The sequence below is a fragment of the Geotrypetes seraphini genome, chromosome 7 (genome assembly GCF_902459505.1).
Source record: "Geotrypetes seraphini chromosome 7, aGeoSer1.1, whole genome shotgun sequence".
NCBI lineage: Eukaryota > Metazoa > Chordata > Amphibia > Gymnophiona > Dermophiidae > Geotrypetes > Geotrypetes seraphini.
The window spans coordinates 69,109,115-69,127,024 of NC_047090.1; the positions used below are offsets into that span (position 1 = coordinate 69,109,115).

The 17,910-nt window shown below is 42.2% G+C and overlaps 1 protein-coding gene across 3 annotated transcripts in view; it reads right to left on the reverse strand.

Annotated features, from left to right (window-relative positions):
- Nucleotides 1-17,910, reverse strand: part of KATNBL1 (katanin regulatory subunit B1 like 1) — a 75,160-nt gene that overhangs the window by 11,636 nt on the left and 45,614 nt on the right. For all 3 annotated transcript variants that reach the window (XM_033952883.1, XM_033952882.1, XM_033952884.1), the window contains 2 exons: nucleotides 12,191-12,280; nucleotides 861-954 (listed from right to left, as the gene is read on the reverse strand). In XM_033952883.1, coding sequence (XP_033808774.1) covers nucleotides 861-954; nucleotides 12,191-12,280 — 184 coding nt within the window. The remainder of the gene's footprint in view (nucleotides 1-860; nucleotides 955-12,190; nucleotides 12,281-17,910) is intronic.

Consider the following 17,910-nt stretch of genomic DNA (forward strand, 5'->3'; position numbering starts at 1 on the left):
GGAAATCCTGAAAACCCGACTGGATTTGGCCCTCAAGGAGGGACTTTGGGGACCTCTGCTGTAGATAATTGAGGCCTTTATCTGAGATCTTTATCTGAAATGATGATATTTTTAATCAATAATATTAACTGTGTAAAATATCATAATCTCATCTCAACATGCTAAGTTGCATATCACTTTCTTAATTTTCTGTGCTTCACAGAATACATTTTTATTGATATTCTAAGAGTTAAGAGTTTGCACAGACCTGAAGAACAGACTGTTTTATTCATTTTGAATTTAAATCTGGAATCAAGGAAAGTATTAAGGGAGTAAAAGGAGCAAATCACTGGAGATTTTTACAGCAGTTAATTTATTTTTTCTTAAAAATGGATGTCCTTTAGCAAACTGGAAGGTCCAGTAGTAGCTTTTTCTAAGTTACCCAAAGACACATATTTGTACTTTTACTATAGAAGTTCAAAAGCAAAAATCATGCAGAGAACCCAGAGAGTGAATTTATTTTATAATATAGTGTCAGAATATTTTCACATTCATCTTACCCATACAGTTTTGTTCTGCAACTGCCATCAATTTATCATATCATACTGGAGGCGAGGACTGGCTTAGTAGTAGAGCTGCTGCCTTAGCACCCTGAGGTTGTGGGATCGAATCCCAGTGCTGCTTCTTGTGACCCTGGGCAAGTCACTTAATCCTCCATTGCCCCGGGTACAACATAAATACCTATACATATGTAAACTGCTTTGAATGTGTAACCACAAAAATGCAGTATATAAGTCCGATTCCTAGACCACACACTGTTAAACAATCCTTCAAGAAATTTTACTCTAATTCCAAATACAATATTATTACCAGTTCATTACCTTAGCTATATTCCCAGTGTATCCTGGAACTTGAATTAGTTTCTTTTCTTGTTTCCATAGGTCAATTAATTGCCATTTTAAAACCTGAATATTCCTGTAAAATAAATTTGAAGTTTAGGGAAGTTTGGCTTTCAATAACTGGCCTGTGTATCAATTTCAACTGGTTTATTGCTATCACTGAAGTCTGCTTCTTTTACTCAAGTTTCAAGTTTATTAAAATTTGATAAATCGCTTATTACATACTAAGCGAGTAACATTAAAATATAAGATAGATCAAGAGTTAATTATACAATTTTAAAAGGGGTTAAAAACAAACTGACAAAACAAACAGACTCAGATACATAAGGGAAGGATAGGAAGAGAAGACAGTTACAATATTGATATTTTTCATAATTGGGAAGAACAGAAAAACCAAATAAGGGAAAAACATGAGGAATGGGATTGGTTGGGATTGTTAGAAATGAATTATTTAAACATTAAATGCATCTCTAAATAGAAAAGTTATAATATGAATGAATGATTTGAATCCTAGTACAGTTCTTAGTGCTGGCAATGCTAGTTCTGGTTTTGGGTATGCTACACAACTTATGAACTTCATAAAGAGTCAAGCAGAACTCCCATTTGGGATACAATCTCTCAAATGCCCTCCCCTCACTTAACACAAGGTTACAGGATACTATAAATTGATACCATCAATTCTGAATTGTAGTGCTTTTATATAATATATATTAGTGCTTTTATATATATATATATTTTAGTGCATTTATATAATACATATATATATATATATATATATATATATATATAATTTTAGTGCTTTTATATAACACATATATATATATATATACACACACATACACATATACATATATACACACACACACTAGTCTTTCCTTTCACAGTCTGGCCTGCTCCCTTAATCCCTTACCACCCCCCTTCCTTTCCTGCGGTCTAGCCTGGAGGATTAGTTTGAGCCTCTATGCGGTGGCTTCTCTCATGATCGCCGCCTGTGTCGGAAGCCTTCTCCGACGCAGGTGCGACTTGCGAGAGGAGCCGCCGCAGCAGCAGCTTTTAACTTAAAAATAAACTTCGGCCGGTAGGGCTGTATTTACTGGATGGAGGACTGCGCGAGGTGGAGAGCAGGGAGGCTGGGCACAGCTAAGCGCGCATGCGCACTCCTGCCGGCTAGGTACCTACGGATCACAGATCATGCAGGTAAGAGTGCGCATGTGCGCTTAGCGTTTTATTATAGTAGATATATATCCATTCTCAAAGAGCAGCATTTCAGTCCAGTTGATACATCTATCTTCTTGGATTAATATGGTTTTGTTATTACAAAATCACTATGTATTTCAGTATTACTTTGCTAAAGGGGGTCAAATAAAAAGAATCCATGTCATAATTCTGGGAGACACTACATCAAGCATGTCAAACTCATGGCCCACAACACCTTTACGGCCCAGCCAATGTAATCCAATAAGTCATAATTAGAGTCACGAAATTTCTCCCTCAATCTATCGACGCCTAGTAGTCGCCTATCTAAGCCAGTCAAAAACAATAATATAACGTACGAATATAACCAGTTGCTTATTCTTATTAAGTACTACGATGCAGTACCCGAGACAAGTTTGCGCCTCTAGTCATAACACACCATTTTCCCCCACTAATACTAGCAGTGAATTAGATGATTATAATACCTACCACACCATTAGTCTTGTATTGACTTGCTTGGTGCACCTAACAGGAAATATTTCACCTTCAGAGTACAATAAAAATACGAGTATAGGTCTATTTACGTTACACTTATTAATTCGTGCAATTATTCTGTGTCTGGTAAGAAAAGATATTGATTTTTATTGAAATGTTTTATTTTTTTTGTGTGTTAATGATTACTCATTTATTTCAGCACTTTTTTTCGAAACCAGGGAAACCAAGTGGTAGTAAAACTAAATGAAAAATTGAAGATGAACATCGAAATTTCCAAGAAAAGTGAGAATTGAAGTATTTTTGCTGTGAAGTAAAAGATAAAATAATTTGCTTGATATATAATAACTAGTCTTTAAGCCCTTTACATTAACGGGTGCTAGAACAGATGTGTCTGTCTGTCTTTCTTTCTTTCTGTCTCTCTGTCTCCTTAGCTGCTTTCTGTCTGTGTCTCTCCCTGGCCCCCTGTCTGTCTTTCTTTCTCGCTCCTTGGCTGCTGGCTGGCTGTCTGTCTCTCTGGCCCCCTGTCTGTTTGTCATTCTTTCTGTCTGTGTCTCTCCCTGGCCCCTTGTCTGTCTGTCTTTCTTTCTGTCTCTCTCCTTGGCTCCCTGCCTATCTCTCTCTGGCCCCCCTGAGCAAACCAAGATTGCTGCCTGCCCCCCCAGCACACCCCTCCCCCCAAATCAGCCCCTTTTCCCTCTCTCCATCCACTTTTTTCTGTCTCTCTCCCTGGCCCCCTGCCTATCTCTCTCTGGTCCCCCGAGCAAACCAAGATTGCTGCCTGTCCCCCAGCACACCCCTCCCCCCAAAGCAGCCTCTTTTCCCTCTCCATTGCCCTGTGCAGCAGTAGCAGCTGGACACCTCGCAGCACCTCGAAGGACACCCTCCTGCTGTTGCTCTCACCGTCGCACGCACAAGCTGCCGCACGTGCCGCAATCCACCGCACGCTGCAAATGGAACATGGCAAGGAAGCACAAATCATGGCGGCAGAGATCACACCGTGTCAATTGCGCATGCGTGGGTAAGGGTTTTATTATAAAGGATGCTATTAGTGTGCCAAACTTTTATAATATTAAACAGCATTATGAATAGCATAAATCAAAATATGACAATTACAAAGGATTAATGAGACAAGAAAAGTTGAAAGAGTTAAAGTTGGGACTGAAAAACAGTTCATGTTTATTAAAGTATCACAAGAAAGTGAAGCGGCGGTGCATGCAAGTTACGCCTTGTCGGAATTGATAGCTAAACACTTGAAACCTTTTACCGAAGGTGATTTCATCAAGGAATGTCTAATTAAAGCTGCAGAAATTGTTTGTCCTGGAAATGTGAAGGTTTTTCAAACAATCTCCGTCTCAAAATACAGTTGCAGAAAGAATTACTGAATTGGCCAGCAATTTAAGTGATCAGATCAAAGCAAAACTGTACCGTTCCCTCAGGTTTTTGCAGCCCAAATGCATGGCCTTGCATTTCTTAGCATCAAATTTTAGCTGCCAAATATCAGATCATTCTTCAAGGTTCGCCAGGTCTTTCTTCATGTTATTCACACCATCCGGGGTGTTTACTCTATTGCAGATTTTGGTATCATCCGCAAAGAAGCAAATCTTACCCAACAGCCCTTCAACAATATCGTTTATAAAAATGTTAAAAAGAACAGATCCAAGAACAGAACCTTGAGACACACCACTGGTAAGATCCCTTTCCTCAGAGCGATCTCCATTGATCCCTACCCTCTGTTGACGTTACTTAACCAGTTCCTAACCCGGCACGTCATTTTGGGACCCATCACAAGGGCACTCAGTTTATTTATTAGACATCTGTGTGGAACACTGTCAAAGGCTTTGCAAAAATCTAAATACATCTAGTGCACTCCCTCTATCCAATTCTCTGGTAACCCAGAAATTGATCAGATTTGTCTGACAAGACCTACCTGTAGTGAATCTATGTTGCCTCCAGTCCTGTAATCCATAGGATTACAGAAACTTCACCATTCTCTGTTTTAAAAGTGTCTCCATTAATTTGCTTACCACAAAAGTCAGATTTACCAGCCTGTAATTCCCTCCTTCTTCCTTACTTCCACTATTTTATTTATTTATTTTATTTATTTATTTAGATTTATATCCCGTTCTCCCAGTAGCTCAGAACGGTCTACAAGTAAACATACACAGTAGAAGTAATTAGGCAAATAAGATGTACAATAGGTTTAGGTGCTTGGACATACAAAATTGTGCAGTATTTATCAGGGTACAAACAATTTTTCAGAGTACAGACAATTTATCAGAGTACAGACTAAGAGAGGACTATACTGAAATTTAGGAGAAGTTAAATAGGGGAGAGAAGAGTGAGGTGGGGTTTAAGGGGGGTGTAGACTGAGGGAGATCTTTAGTTGAAGAGGAGGGTCTTTACCATTTTACGGAATGTCAATAAAGAATTCTGTTGCCTGAGTTGGGGGGGGAGTTTATTCCAGAGATGTGGGATGAAGTGGCTGTAGGATCGTTTGCGGGCAGTTTCTGAGAGGAGGGACCTTCCAGGGGGAATGCATAGGCGTATTTCCGATTTTGAGCGGAGGGAGCGAGTGGGGGTGTAGATGGGAAGCTTAGATTTTATGTAGGAGGGGGTGGTGGCATAAATTCTCTTGTGGGCTACTGCTAGGGCTATTGTGGAGAGGGACCACATCCGCCCTTCTCTAGTCCTCCGGTACCACTCCCGACTCTAGAGACTCATTGAAAAGGTCGTCGGTGAAGCCACCAAAACTTCCCTAAGTTCCTTCAGCACTTTCGGATGTACACCATCCGGCCCCATAGCTTTGTCTACCTTTATTTTAGCTAGCTCCTCACAAACACAACCCTCTGAAAATTGATCAGGGTCTACCACTCCTCCATCTCTATTCACATTTGTCTTCTGCAGTCCTGTTCCCGGTGCTTCAGCCATAAACACAGAACTATTTGTTAAGCAATTCAGCTTTTTCTTCATCAGCTTTTACATATTTCTCCCCTTCACTTTTGAGTCTCACAATGCCACTTTTGCACTTCTTCTTTTCACTAATACAGTGGTACCTTGGTTTATGAGCATAATTCGTTCCAGAAGCATGCTTGTAAGCCAAAGCACTCGTATATCAAAGCAAAGTTCCCCATAGGCCACAATGTAAACTCAAACAATTCATTCCACAACCAAGGTTTGCTATGGTGGCCCAGGGGTGGGTACCTGCCTGTGGGTGCTGCAGCACTTTCAGCATGGTAGCTTCCTTCCCTCGGGGTCCCCGTGCGGCTGCCCTCCCACTTCGGCCGATGCCTCTGCCGTCCATCAGTGCCTTCGGCTCCCAATCCAAGCCAGCCGCCATCCTGTGCGAGCATGCGCACGACCGTTCCTGAGCCAAGCCAGCCACTGCCTCGACAACACGCTCAAGACGTACAAGCACGCTATGCGGTGTCTGCCCTGAGTGGTAAATGCACAGCAGGTGCTGGACCTGCTGCCTGATTTACTGCACAAGCTTTGCACTTACTATGTGCCAGTTTTTGAGACTAATGTATGGTAAGTGCAAAACCTTACCTTGTGTTAGTAAAAGAGCCCCTTGGTAAACTATACAACAAAACACATTGCCAGAAAATACATCCAGGCTGCTGAACAAACTATATACCAGGGACTCACACCTAACCTGGTCACTAAACAACAACAGTAATAATGTTTGATTTTATGAAATTAATTCTTTTATAGAAGACACGTCATGTAAGTAAACAATGGAAGTGTAAGTCATAAGAGGAATAGATTCAAAGCAGACATGAAAAAAAGCCCTAAGTGTCTATGTTAGGCACCGGTAAGTTACACCAAGAAAATCCTGACCAAATGTAATGGCACCTAGCAATGCCTAAGCCTGCTTAGGCACTGCTAGGCATGATTCTATTAACGGCACCACATGGTTGATTGACAACCATGCCGCATGGCACTTACAAGTTAGGCGCCGTTTATAGAATCAAATCCAAAGTGTATGTATAAAATAGTCTAAATAAAGGATATTCTTGAGGGATAAAGATAACAGAATCCCTTAACATAGCTGTAGTGCTGCCTTATTTCATGGTTGTGCAATTGACTCTTCTCCCTAGCATGTACCTTTTGGCTTATTTTAGCAGAGGGTATAAACCCATAATCAGCACATTTGGCCCACTCTTCAGGATGCAAAGCAACTATAAACTAGGGTTTGGGTGTGTCACAACTTTACTGTTATAGGTTTATAATGCTGTTTTCATTTTCAAGCTCTCTTAAGTTGCCTTACAGTGTATTCTATAGATTATATCTTGCCTCAAAGTACAGGCCCAAACAGACATTCTGTACATTTGTTATAATTATGTGTGTATTGCTGGAAACTGCTGAGAAGTGTAACACAAAAGAAATGAACAAAAATCCTTAAGTATCATATATACTCGACTATAGGTTGATCCTCTCCTCCAGTTTTCAGATTTGCCAGAACTGCTCTCTCCTTCATAAGAACATAAGAGTTGCCTCCGCTGGGTCAGACCAGAGGTCCATCGCACCCAGCAGTCCGTACTCGCGGCGGCCCATCAGGTCCATGACCTGTAAGGTGTTCCTTGTCTAGGCCCTTTAATCTTCTATCAATACTCTTTCTATAACCTCTATCTGTATCCCTCAATCCCCCTATCCTTCAGGAATTTATCCAATCCTTCTTTGAAACCTCGTAGTGTACTCTGTCCTATCACAACCTCCGGGAGGGCGTTCCATGTGTCCACCACCAGTTTCTCTGAGTGCCCCCTTGTACTTGTGGTTCCCCATAGTCTGAAGAATCTGTCCCTTTCTACCTTCTCTATGCCTTTCATGATTTTGTAAGTTTCTGTCACGTCTCCTCTGAGTCTCCGCTTTTCCAGGGAGAAGAGCCCCAGCTTTTCCAACCTGTCAGCGTATGAAAAGTTTTCCATACCTTTTATCATTTTCGTTGCATTTCTCTGGACCCTTTCAAGTATCGCCATATCCTTTTTGAGGTATGGTGACCAATACTGTACACAGTACTCCAGATGCGGGCGCACCATCGCACGATACAGCAGCATGATGACTTCCTTCGTTCTGGTTGTAATTCCCTTCTTAATAATACCCAACATTCTGTTTGCTTTCTTTGAGGCTGCTGCACATTGTGCCGATGATTTCATTGTTGTATCCACCAGCACACCCAAGTCTTTTTTAAGGTTACTTTCCCCTAGCACTCATCCCCCCATTTTGTAGCTGAACATCGGGTTCTTTTTCCCTATATGCATGACCTTGCATTTCTCTATATTAAAGCGCATTTGCCATTTATCTGCCCACTCTTCCAGTTTGTTTAGGTCCCTTTGCAGGTCTTCACATTCTTCTGCGGTTCTAACCCTGCTGCAGAGTTTGGTGTCATCCGCAAATTTTATAACTTCACACTTTGTCCCCGTTTCTAGGTCATTTATAAATATATTGAACAGCAGCGGTCCTAGCACTGACCCATGCGGAACACCGCTCGTGACCCTCTGCCAGTCTGAATATTTGCCTTTCACGCCAACCCTCTGCTTTCTGCCTGCTGCCTGTTTAATCCATCTGTATACGTCCCCTTCCACCCCGTGATTTCCTAAGTAGCCGCTCATGGGGTACCTTGTCAAAGGCTTTTTGGAAGTTGAAGTAAATGATGTCCATGGATTCCCCTTTGTCCACCTGGCTGTTTATCCCTTCAAAGAAGTGCAGTAAGTTTGTTTGGCATGATCTTCCCTTGCAGAAGCCATGCTGGCTCGCTTTCAGTTGTCCATTTTTTTCTATGTGCTCACAGATGCTGTCCTTTATCAGTGCTTCCATCATCTTGCCCGGAACCGAAGTCAAGCTTACCGGCCTGTAGTTCCCTGGGTTCCCCCTCGATCCCTTTTTAAAGATTGGTGTGACATTTGCTATTTTCCAGTCCTCCGGGATCTCCCCAGTTTTCAAGGATAGGTTACAAATTCGTCGGAGTGTTTCTCCTATTTCGTTTCTTAGTTCTTTTAGTACCCTTGGGTGGATTCCGTCCGAGCCCGGCGATTTGTCGCTTTTTAATCTATCTATCTGTTGGAGGACATCCTCCTTGCTTCCCCTCCCTCCAACACTCTGTGGCAGCAATCCTCTCTTTCTTCCCTCCATGCAGTCAATACTCCCTGCCTCTAACTTACTAGCTTCATCTTCAAGCAGCTAGTGGTCCTCCAAGGCTGCTTGCAGCCTGTCCTGGAGCCATCTCTGTGGTTTTTGTGGCATGTCCCAGAGCCACTTCTTTGGTTTCTAAATAGTGTATATGTTTACAGGTTAATTGAACTTTTGGGCTCACCATTGCAAGTCCTTATTATCCTGAGATTGCTGTTTTCGATGAGCCTTATAGCTAAGGATTCCCAAATGAGAATTATTTGGCCTGCTTATCCTCAGAGGAAGTAAAGTTATTTACTTGTAGCAGTTATTCTCTGAGGACAAGCAGGCCAGTATTCTCACATACCCTCCTCACCTCAACCTGAAGTTATATTTTTCTAGTTTTTGTTATTTTATTGTACTTCTGGTTCTGCGTATGCAAGTCAGGCTGGAAGGCACCCATACATGTACAGTGGGAGTGCTTCCTCAAGCTTTTAGAGGTATAATACACTGGGCAGCATTTCCGCACCAAGCTCTATAGATGTTACCCACTTGTGAGAATACTGGACTGTCCTCGGAGAATACCTCCTACAGGTAAGTGACTTTGCTAACTCTCTACAGAAATGGGAAAAGGAAGGAACATCTGTATACTAATGCATATAGTATGGGAAATAAGGTTCTGGATCTAGAGGCTTTGATGGAAGAGGTTGATTTAGATTTAGTGGCAGTCATGGAGATATGGCTCACAGAAAACCTTGACTGGGATATAGTTATACTGGGCTATAATCTGTTTAGAAAAGAAAAAATATGAAGAAAGAGAAGGGGAGTGGCATTCTAAATTAAAGATAATATTAAATCGACACAATTGCAGTACCTACATGGTAAGAAAGAGGCACTGTGGGTTAGTCTAGAAAGAGGGAATGAAAATATATTTACAATGATGTGATGTACAGCCTCCCTCACAGACACAAGTGGATACAGATTTAATTGAAGACATTCAAAATATTATTGTAGAAGGGGAAGTGCAGTAGTACTAATAGGTGATTTTAATATGCCAGATATTTATTGATATATCCCTATTGCAGGTTCTTCTAGACGTAGGGTGATCCTGAACTCTCTACAGAATGAATTGCTTCAGTATTTGGTAATGGAAACCATGCAAGAAAGGGTCATCCTGGATTTAGTGTTATAGTGGGTGTTCATCTGGCATCCAGTAATCACCCGATGGTGTGGTTTACTATTAAAACAGGTGTGGGGAGAGTTCATTCAAAGTGAAGGTTCTTGACTTTAAAAAAAAACTAACTTTGTTCAGATGGTGTATTACCTCAAGGAATTGTTAGCTGGAAGGGAAAAATCTGGATGCAATATGAAAGCAGTAGGCAAAACTGAAAGGAGCTTTTTTAAGAGCAACAAATCTTTCTGTAAGTAAAGTGAATAAAAGTAAGAGGAAAAGAAGTCTGCTTTGATTCTGAAAGGTTAAGGAAAAAGTCTGCTTTGATTGCTGAAAGGTTAAGGAAAAAGAGGTTATCCTTCATAAACTACAAGAGATCACAGAAAGAGGAAGACAGGTGACAATATCTGGAAAAGCTAAGATAAGCTGGTAAAGAAGTCAGGAAAGCAAAGATTAAAATGGAAGAAAAAAATAGCCAATATGATTAAATGGGTGAGAGGGGGGACAAGATATTCTTTTGGATATGTTAGTGATAGTCCTATATATTTATGTTAGTGATAGTCCTCCTGAAGAAGTGCAAAAGTGGCATTGTAAGACTCAAAAATGAAGGCAAGAGATATGTAAAAGCTGATAAAAAGAAGACAGAATTGCATAACAATATTGCTGTTCTGTGTTCACAGCTGAAGGGCCGGTAGGACCACAGAACACAAACACAAATAAGAATGGGAGGTGTGGTAGACCCTGAACAATTTTCAGAAGACTTTCTGTGAAAAGCTAGCTAAAGGTAGACAAAGCTATGGGGCCGGATGGTAACATCAGAGGGAACTGAAGGAACGTAGGAAAGTTCTAGCGGCTCCACTGGTTGACCTTTTCAATACTTCTCTAGAGTTGGGAGTGGTCACCGAGGACTGAAGAAGGGTGGATGTGGTTCCTCTTCACAAAAGCATAAGTAAGGAAGAGGCAGGGAACTACAGGTCAATAAGCTTGACTTCTGTGGTAAGTAAATTAATGGAAACTCTTCTAAAGCAAACCAAAAATCTCTGTGGAGTGACGATGTTCCTAAATGGACTTTATTTGAAAGTGTCAAAGTTCCAAAGGTACACTGAAATTATCCACATAAAATAATTTCTTCCACATAAAAATAAATCATCCACATAAAAGCCTTAAAGGACCTAGTCCGCTAGGGATACAGGACCCAACACGGTCTGCGTTTCGACAAAAAGTCTTCTTGAGGGGTCCCTGGGGGTCCTATAAAGGTGAATAAGTGGGAAACAATTGTGTGGTGAGCCAGAAGTGAGACACTGCTTGCATTTGCAATAGAAAGGGCAAGCAGTGTCTCACTTCTGGCTCACCACACAATTGTTTCCCACATATTCACCTTTATAGGACCCCCAGGAGCCCCTGAAGAAGACTTTTTGTTGAAATGCGGACCGTGTTGGGTTCTGTATCCCTAGCGGACTAGGTTCTTTAAGGCTTTTATGTGGATGATTTATTTTTATGTGGATGATTTCAGTGTACCTTTGGAACTTTAACATTTTCAAATAAAGTCCATTTAGGAACATCTAATCTAATCTAATCTAATCTAATCCTTAGGTTTGTATACCGCATCTTCTCCACGTTCGTAGAGCTCGGCACGGTTTACAGGAGATGAGATAGGAAGGAACTACAATAAAGGGTTAGAGGACGAAGTATGAAGAATATTTAGAGGACTTGGGATGCCAGAAACATCGTCACTCCACAGAGTTTTTTCGGTTTTCTCTGGATTTTCTTCTTTGTGGATATTTTGGGGTCAATTCCTTTTGCTTTTTGCTTGTAACTCTTCTAAAGCAAAACTGAAGTTTATGGAATTCAATGGATTATATGACCCAAGGCAGCAAGGTTTCACTATAGGCAGGTCTTGACAGACAAATCTGATTAATTTCTTTGACAGGGTGACCACAGAGTTGGATCAATATGGAGTACTTAATATATTAGCAAAGTCTTTGACATGGTTTTGCATAAACAACAAATAAATGAGCCATGAAGCAACTGACTGGGAAGAGAATAGCTCTCTCTGAGCTAGAAGCCCACAGAAGCAGAGGAATTACTGTGAGGAAAAAAAAGACCAAACAATATTCCTACAGATTATAAACAAGGGTGATATTTGAAATTATCACACAGTCAGCCAGAGAAAAGCCAGCGGATAATGTCATTGCCAATTGCCCTATCTCTCCCTAATAACCATAATTCTTGGCACCTGCTCAGGCATCCTAATACTCTGCTTCATGCTAATTTTTCTGCCTCTCGCTGACAGTTCCTTCCCACAAACTCACAAATCCACTATCAGTGCAAAGTATTAAATACTTACTCATCCTCCAGGTCATCTGTATTTGTAGACAGCTGTGACCACCATCTTTTGATGACAGCTTGAAGCCAGTTTAAGCCAACTAGCACATATCTGCAAGCAAAGTTCCAGGTTACAGATTAGTTTCAGACTTAATAGGAGCTCAGCATGCAGCAGTCCATAGCTACTATTGTCCTATCCTTATTGATTTGACAACAATTATAATTGCTGCACTACAAAGCACTCCACATGAGACTTAACCCCCCCCCCAAACATTTTTAACTATAAATTATTTAACACTCCATCAGAGAATTAGAACTACTTTTCTGAGCCAAAACTTGGTTAATGGAGCAGGAAGGATTTAATTATTAATGTCTAGCAAGCATGTCAAATAAGGTCTGCAGCCTATATCTTAGCATCTAATGAACATTTTATATTTAACATCTGTTGAATTCTATAATGTAAATTGAGTTCATAATTAACTATAATGGAACAGGGAGGGTAAATATTTTAGTGCTGCCCTTCAATGAATAGGAAGATGACATAGCGGTCCATCATTACTCATGAATTTGATATACCTGATTTATAATATACTATTATTTTGGTTTCCTTGTATTTATATGATTACAAATAAAGACTAAGGGCCAGATTCTGTAATTGGCGCCTATTGCATATCAATCACACTTAGGCGTCCATTACATAATTGCGCTTAGTGGCACCTAACTTAAAACTTAGGCACCTATAATACAGGCCTTTAAAACTCTACATTACAGGTGCCTAAGCCCATCAGAAAAGCGCGTATAGGAGCGCCTAAGTCTTTCTCTACAAGAAGAACTGTTCCAGCAGTTGGTAATGGAACTCACGAGGGATGGGGTCATACTGGACTTAGTATGGCTTACAAACAGGAAAAATGTTTCTGATGTTACAGTGGGTGATCATCTGGCATCCAGTGATCACTGCATGGTACGATTTAATAACAAGATATGTATAGAGAGGGCTCATTCAAAAGCAAAAGTTCTAGACTTTAAAAAAAACCTAACTTTGTTCAGATGGGGGGTTAAGTCAAGAAATTGTTGTCTGGGTGGGAACATTTGGAAGGAGTGGAAATGCGGTGGGCAAAACTGAAAGGAGCGATTGTAAGGGCGACAAACCTTTTTGTGAGGCAAGTAAGTAAAAGTGAGAGGAAAAGAAGGCCGCTTTGGTTCTCAAAAGTAGTAGCTGAGACTACAAACTACAAAGATCACAGAAAGAGGAAGATAGGCAAAAATATCTGGAAAAGTTAAGAGAGGCTGGTCATATAGTCAGGAAAGCAAAAATGCAAATGGAAGAAAAAATAGCTGACATGGTAAAACGGGGAGACAAGACATTTTTTTAGATATATAGGAAGAAGTGCAAAAGTGGCATTGTGAGATTTAAAGGTGAAGGGGAGGAATATGTAGAAACTGATAAAGAAAAGGCCAAATTGCTTAACAAATGTTTCTATTATGTGTTCACGGCTGAAGCGCCGGGAGCAGGACTGCAGAAGACAAAAGTGAATAAGGATGGAGGAGTAATAGACCCTGATCAATTTTCAGAGGGTTGTGTTCATGAGGAGCTAGCTAAAATAAAGGTTGACAACACGATGGAGCCGGATGGTGTACATTCGAGGGTGCTGAATGAAGTTCTGGTAGCTCCGCTGACTGATATTACCCCCCTAGAGATCCCACATGTGTATCCCATTTCCTTTTAAAATCCGGCACGCTGCTGGCCTGAATCACCTGAAGTGGAAGTTCATTCCAATGATCGACCACCCTTTCGGTGATGAAGAACTTCCTGGTGTCGCCATGAAATTTCCCACCCCTGATTTTCAGTGGATGTCCTCTTGTGGCTGAGGGACCTTTAAAAAAGAAGATATCATCCTCCACCTCAATACGGCCAGTGATATATTTAAATGTCTCTATCATGTCTCCTCTCTCTCTACGTTCTTCGAGTGAATATAGCTGCAATTTATTCAGCCTTTCTTCATACGGGAGGTCTTTGAGTCCCGAGACCATCCTGGTGGCCATTCTTTGAACCGACTCAACTCTCAGCACATCTTTTTGGTAATGTGGCCTCCAGAATTGTACACAATATTCCAGATGAGGCCTCACCATGGATCTGTACAACGGCATTATAACTTCGGGCTTCCGGCTGATAAAGCATCTTCGGATACAACCCATCATTTGTCTTGCCTTTGATGAAGCCTTCTCCACTTGATTGGCAGTCTTCATGTCTTCGCTAATGATCACCCCCAAATCACGTTCATGCCTAAGAAGAAAGGCAGCTATCTCCCAATTATTGAAGCTAATTTACCAATTAACTGGGAGATGTACTAAAGTCAGCAATCGTCACTAAACCTGTTTTCACAGCTTTAGCAACGATCGCTGTTACCGATTCGATGCACAAAAATGGCCAACCATGTGTTTTTCCCCTTGATCACCCATTTTCTGATCCGGCCATGTAAATAGGTAAAACCCCATGCAAAATAGGCAAGCAATTAATCCATTAACATTGCTTGGCTATTCCAAATAGGGTTTTAGTGATCGTAAAAACCGATTGCTCTAGACCTCTCGGTAACTGTGTTACTAACAGGTCTGCCTGTTTTTTTTCATTTTTTCACTGGCAGACATATTTTGTATGCATTACACATGCAAAATATCTGTCCCATTAAAAAAAAAATGTCCTCTATCGCTGCCAGCCCTCCCCAAAGACCCCCAACAAACACCCCCCCCTCCCTCGAGCCACTGTCCCCCTGAATACGAAAAAATAGCAGGAGGGATGGCCACTCCCTCTTGCCACCAGAGGTCCCCTGCTATCTCCCGCCACCTAAAAAAAAAATGACAGGAGGGATACCCACTCCCTCCTGCCATCAGACACCCCCCATCCCATCCCAAACCTCCCCCCCGAACCTAATGCACCTTTTTAAAACATTGGGAGCAGGAAGCCCACACAGAGGCTCCTGCTTCAACCGCCAATCCCAAATGATACACTTTCCCCTCCCCAGTGTATCATGTGATGTACTCGGAGGGGCCAAAGGCCCTGATTGGTTCAGTCACCAAAGGCCCCTCCCAAGGGGTGGGGCCTTAGGGGTCTAAGGAAATCAGGTCATAGGCACCTCCCTCTGTATCCAGGATACTGAGGGAGGATCCTAAAGCCCCTATTGGTCAAGCCAATTGGTAATACCAATCAGGGCTTTAGGCTTGACTAATCAGGGCCTTAGGCTCCTCCCTCAATATCCCTTATTCCTATCAGCCTGCTCAGTCCCTACCCTCATCTCAACAGTAGCTACTAGTAGTACTTTCCTATTATTAGATTTGGTTCAAATCTATTGGCACAGTTGTATTTACTACATTAGGATCCACACTTTGGAATACATTACCACTGGAATAAAGATTTGAAACATTTCTTAAAACATTTTAAATCAAGATTACAAAGCTATTATTTGAAAAAAAAAATCATTTGAAACTTAAGTCTGTTTTCTGAATAATTAAGGTAAATGCAAAAGTACATAATTTTATTAGAGTGTGTTTGGTTTGTTTTTGCGTGTTTCTGCACTGTCTGTGTTTTGGTATGTGGTTCCATAGAGATCTATAGTTGTGTATCCTATTCTATTCTTTTCTAACCTTTATTATTCTTTTAGTGTTGACTGTTTTGCTATACTGTATTTGACAAATGAAGGTATAAAAAATACCAAATAAACAGTTGGTTTATTTCTTTGTTTTAACCTTGCTTTAAATTGTAAATTATCTTTCTCTTAAATTTTAATATTGTAAACTGTTAAGATGGTATCTAACAATTTGGCAGTATATGAAAACTGAAAGAACGTGGAAACTCTCCAAAAAAGTCAAAATAAGGAAGAGGATGGGCTGGTTAATTTACTCATTACTGGAGATCAAAAATAAATAGAGCTGCAACTAAAACAGAAAAAGCACAATTCCTGGAATGCGATGAACCACTGGAACCTAGGCTGCATGGTTTTACTTAAAGGTACCGTGTTTCCCCATTATAGGACCTCCTCCTTTAGTAAGACACCCCCCTTTTTTTCCCCACCTGGGAAATATAAGGCCCCCCCCCCCCCCGAAAATAAGGCACTATTTGGCAAGCATGTCTTGGCGATCCAGAGTACTGGTACAGTACCGTATGCGTGGTCACACAAGTTCCTGCTTCCGCTGTCCAGGAAAACAAGCCCAGGAACAGCCTCTGTACACCGAGGTCCTACAGCTGTCTAATCAGCCAATCGGGATGCACGTGTTTTTAAAAAAAATGCTCCCCAGGCAGGCCACCCGGGAGAGGCGTCCTATACTAAACGCCGATTCTGTAACCGGCGTCTTTAGAGAATCGGGTTAAATTAGACGCGGCCGCTATACTTATGGCAGCAAGGGATCTCCCTGCTGCAATATGTATAGCGGCCGCGGTTGTTGTGGCCGCCTGTCCCATCACCGACAGGAGAATGCCTAACTCCTCCTGTTGGAACCCCGAGCCCCCTCCCCCCCAAACTCGTAATCGCCGACAGGAGGATGCCCAACTCCTCCTGTCGGAACCCCGGAACCCCCTCCCCCCCTAAACTCGTAATCGCCGACAGGAGGATGCCCAACTCCTCCTGCCGGAAAGCCCAACGACCCCCCGCCCCAACTAATCTCCCTCCCCCAACTAACCTTTCAATGTTGGTCAGCTGGACGGGTCTTGCTGCCGTCCAGCCGACGGGTCTGCCTCGTGGAAATGAGACGGCACACCCCTTCCCGGCCCATCCCCGCTAAATCTAAGGCCTGATTGGCCCAGGCTGTAGAAGCCTGGACCAATCAGGCCTTAGGCATAGCGGGTCCGCCCATCCCCACTAATCCTAAGGCCTGATTGGCCAAGGTGCCTAGCCTGGGCCAATCAGGCCATAGATTTAGCGGGGATGGGCCGGGAAGGGGCGTGCCGTCTCATTTCCATGAGGCAGACCCGTCGGCTGGACGGCAGCAAGACCCGTCCAGCTGACCAACATTGAAAGGTTAGTTGGGGGAGGGAGATTAGTTGGGGCGGGGGGTCGTTGGGCTTTCCGGCAGGAGGAGTTGGGCATCCTCCTGTCGGCGATTACGAGTTTGGGGGGAGGGGGTTCCGGGGTTCCGACAGGAGGAATTGGGCATCCTCCTGTCGGCGATTACGAGTTTGGGGGGGAGGGGGCTCGGGGTTCCGACAGGAGGAGTTAGGCATTCTCCTGTCGGTGATGGGACAGGCGGCCGCAACAACCGCGGCCGCTATACATATTGCAGCAGGGAGATCCCTTGCTGCCATAAGTATAGCGGCCGCGTCTAATTTAACCCGATTCTCTGAAGACGCCGGTTACAGAATCGGCGTTTAGTATAGGACGCCTCTCCCGGGCGGCCTGCCTGGGGAGCATTTTTTTAAAAAAAACGTGCATCCCGATTGGCTGATTAGATAGCTGTAGGACGTCTACAGCTGCCTAAAATCGGGACGCACTTTTGGAGAATCAGGGCCTTAAATGTTTTTCTGGTTTGTGATACAGTTTTTTCTGGTTTGTGATACAGCTTTTCTGGTTTGTGATGACCTGTACCATATACAGGTAATAAATGTCTTTTTTTCAGCAATAAATGTGTACTGTATTCTTCTTCATGGAAAAATAAGACATCCCCCTGAAAATAAGACCTTGTGCATATTTTGGAGTTTTTAAAAATATAAGACAGTGTCATATATTCGGGGAAACAGGGGTAGGTCTTGTCAGA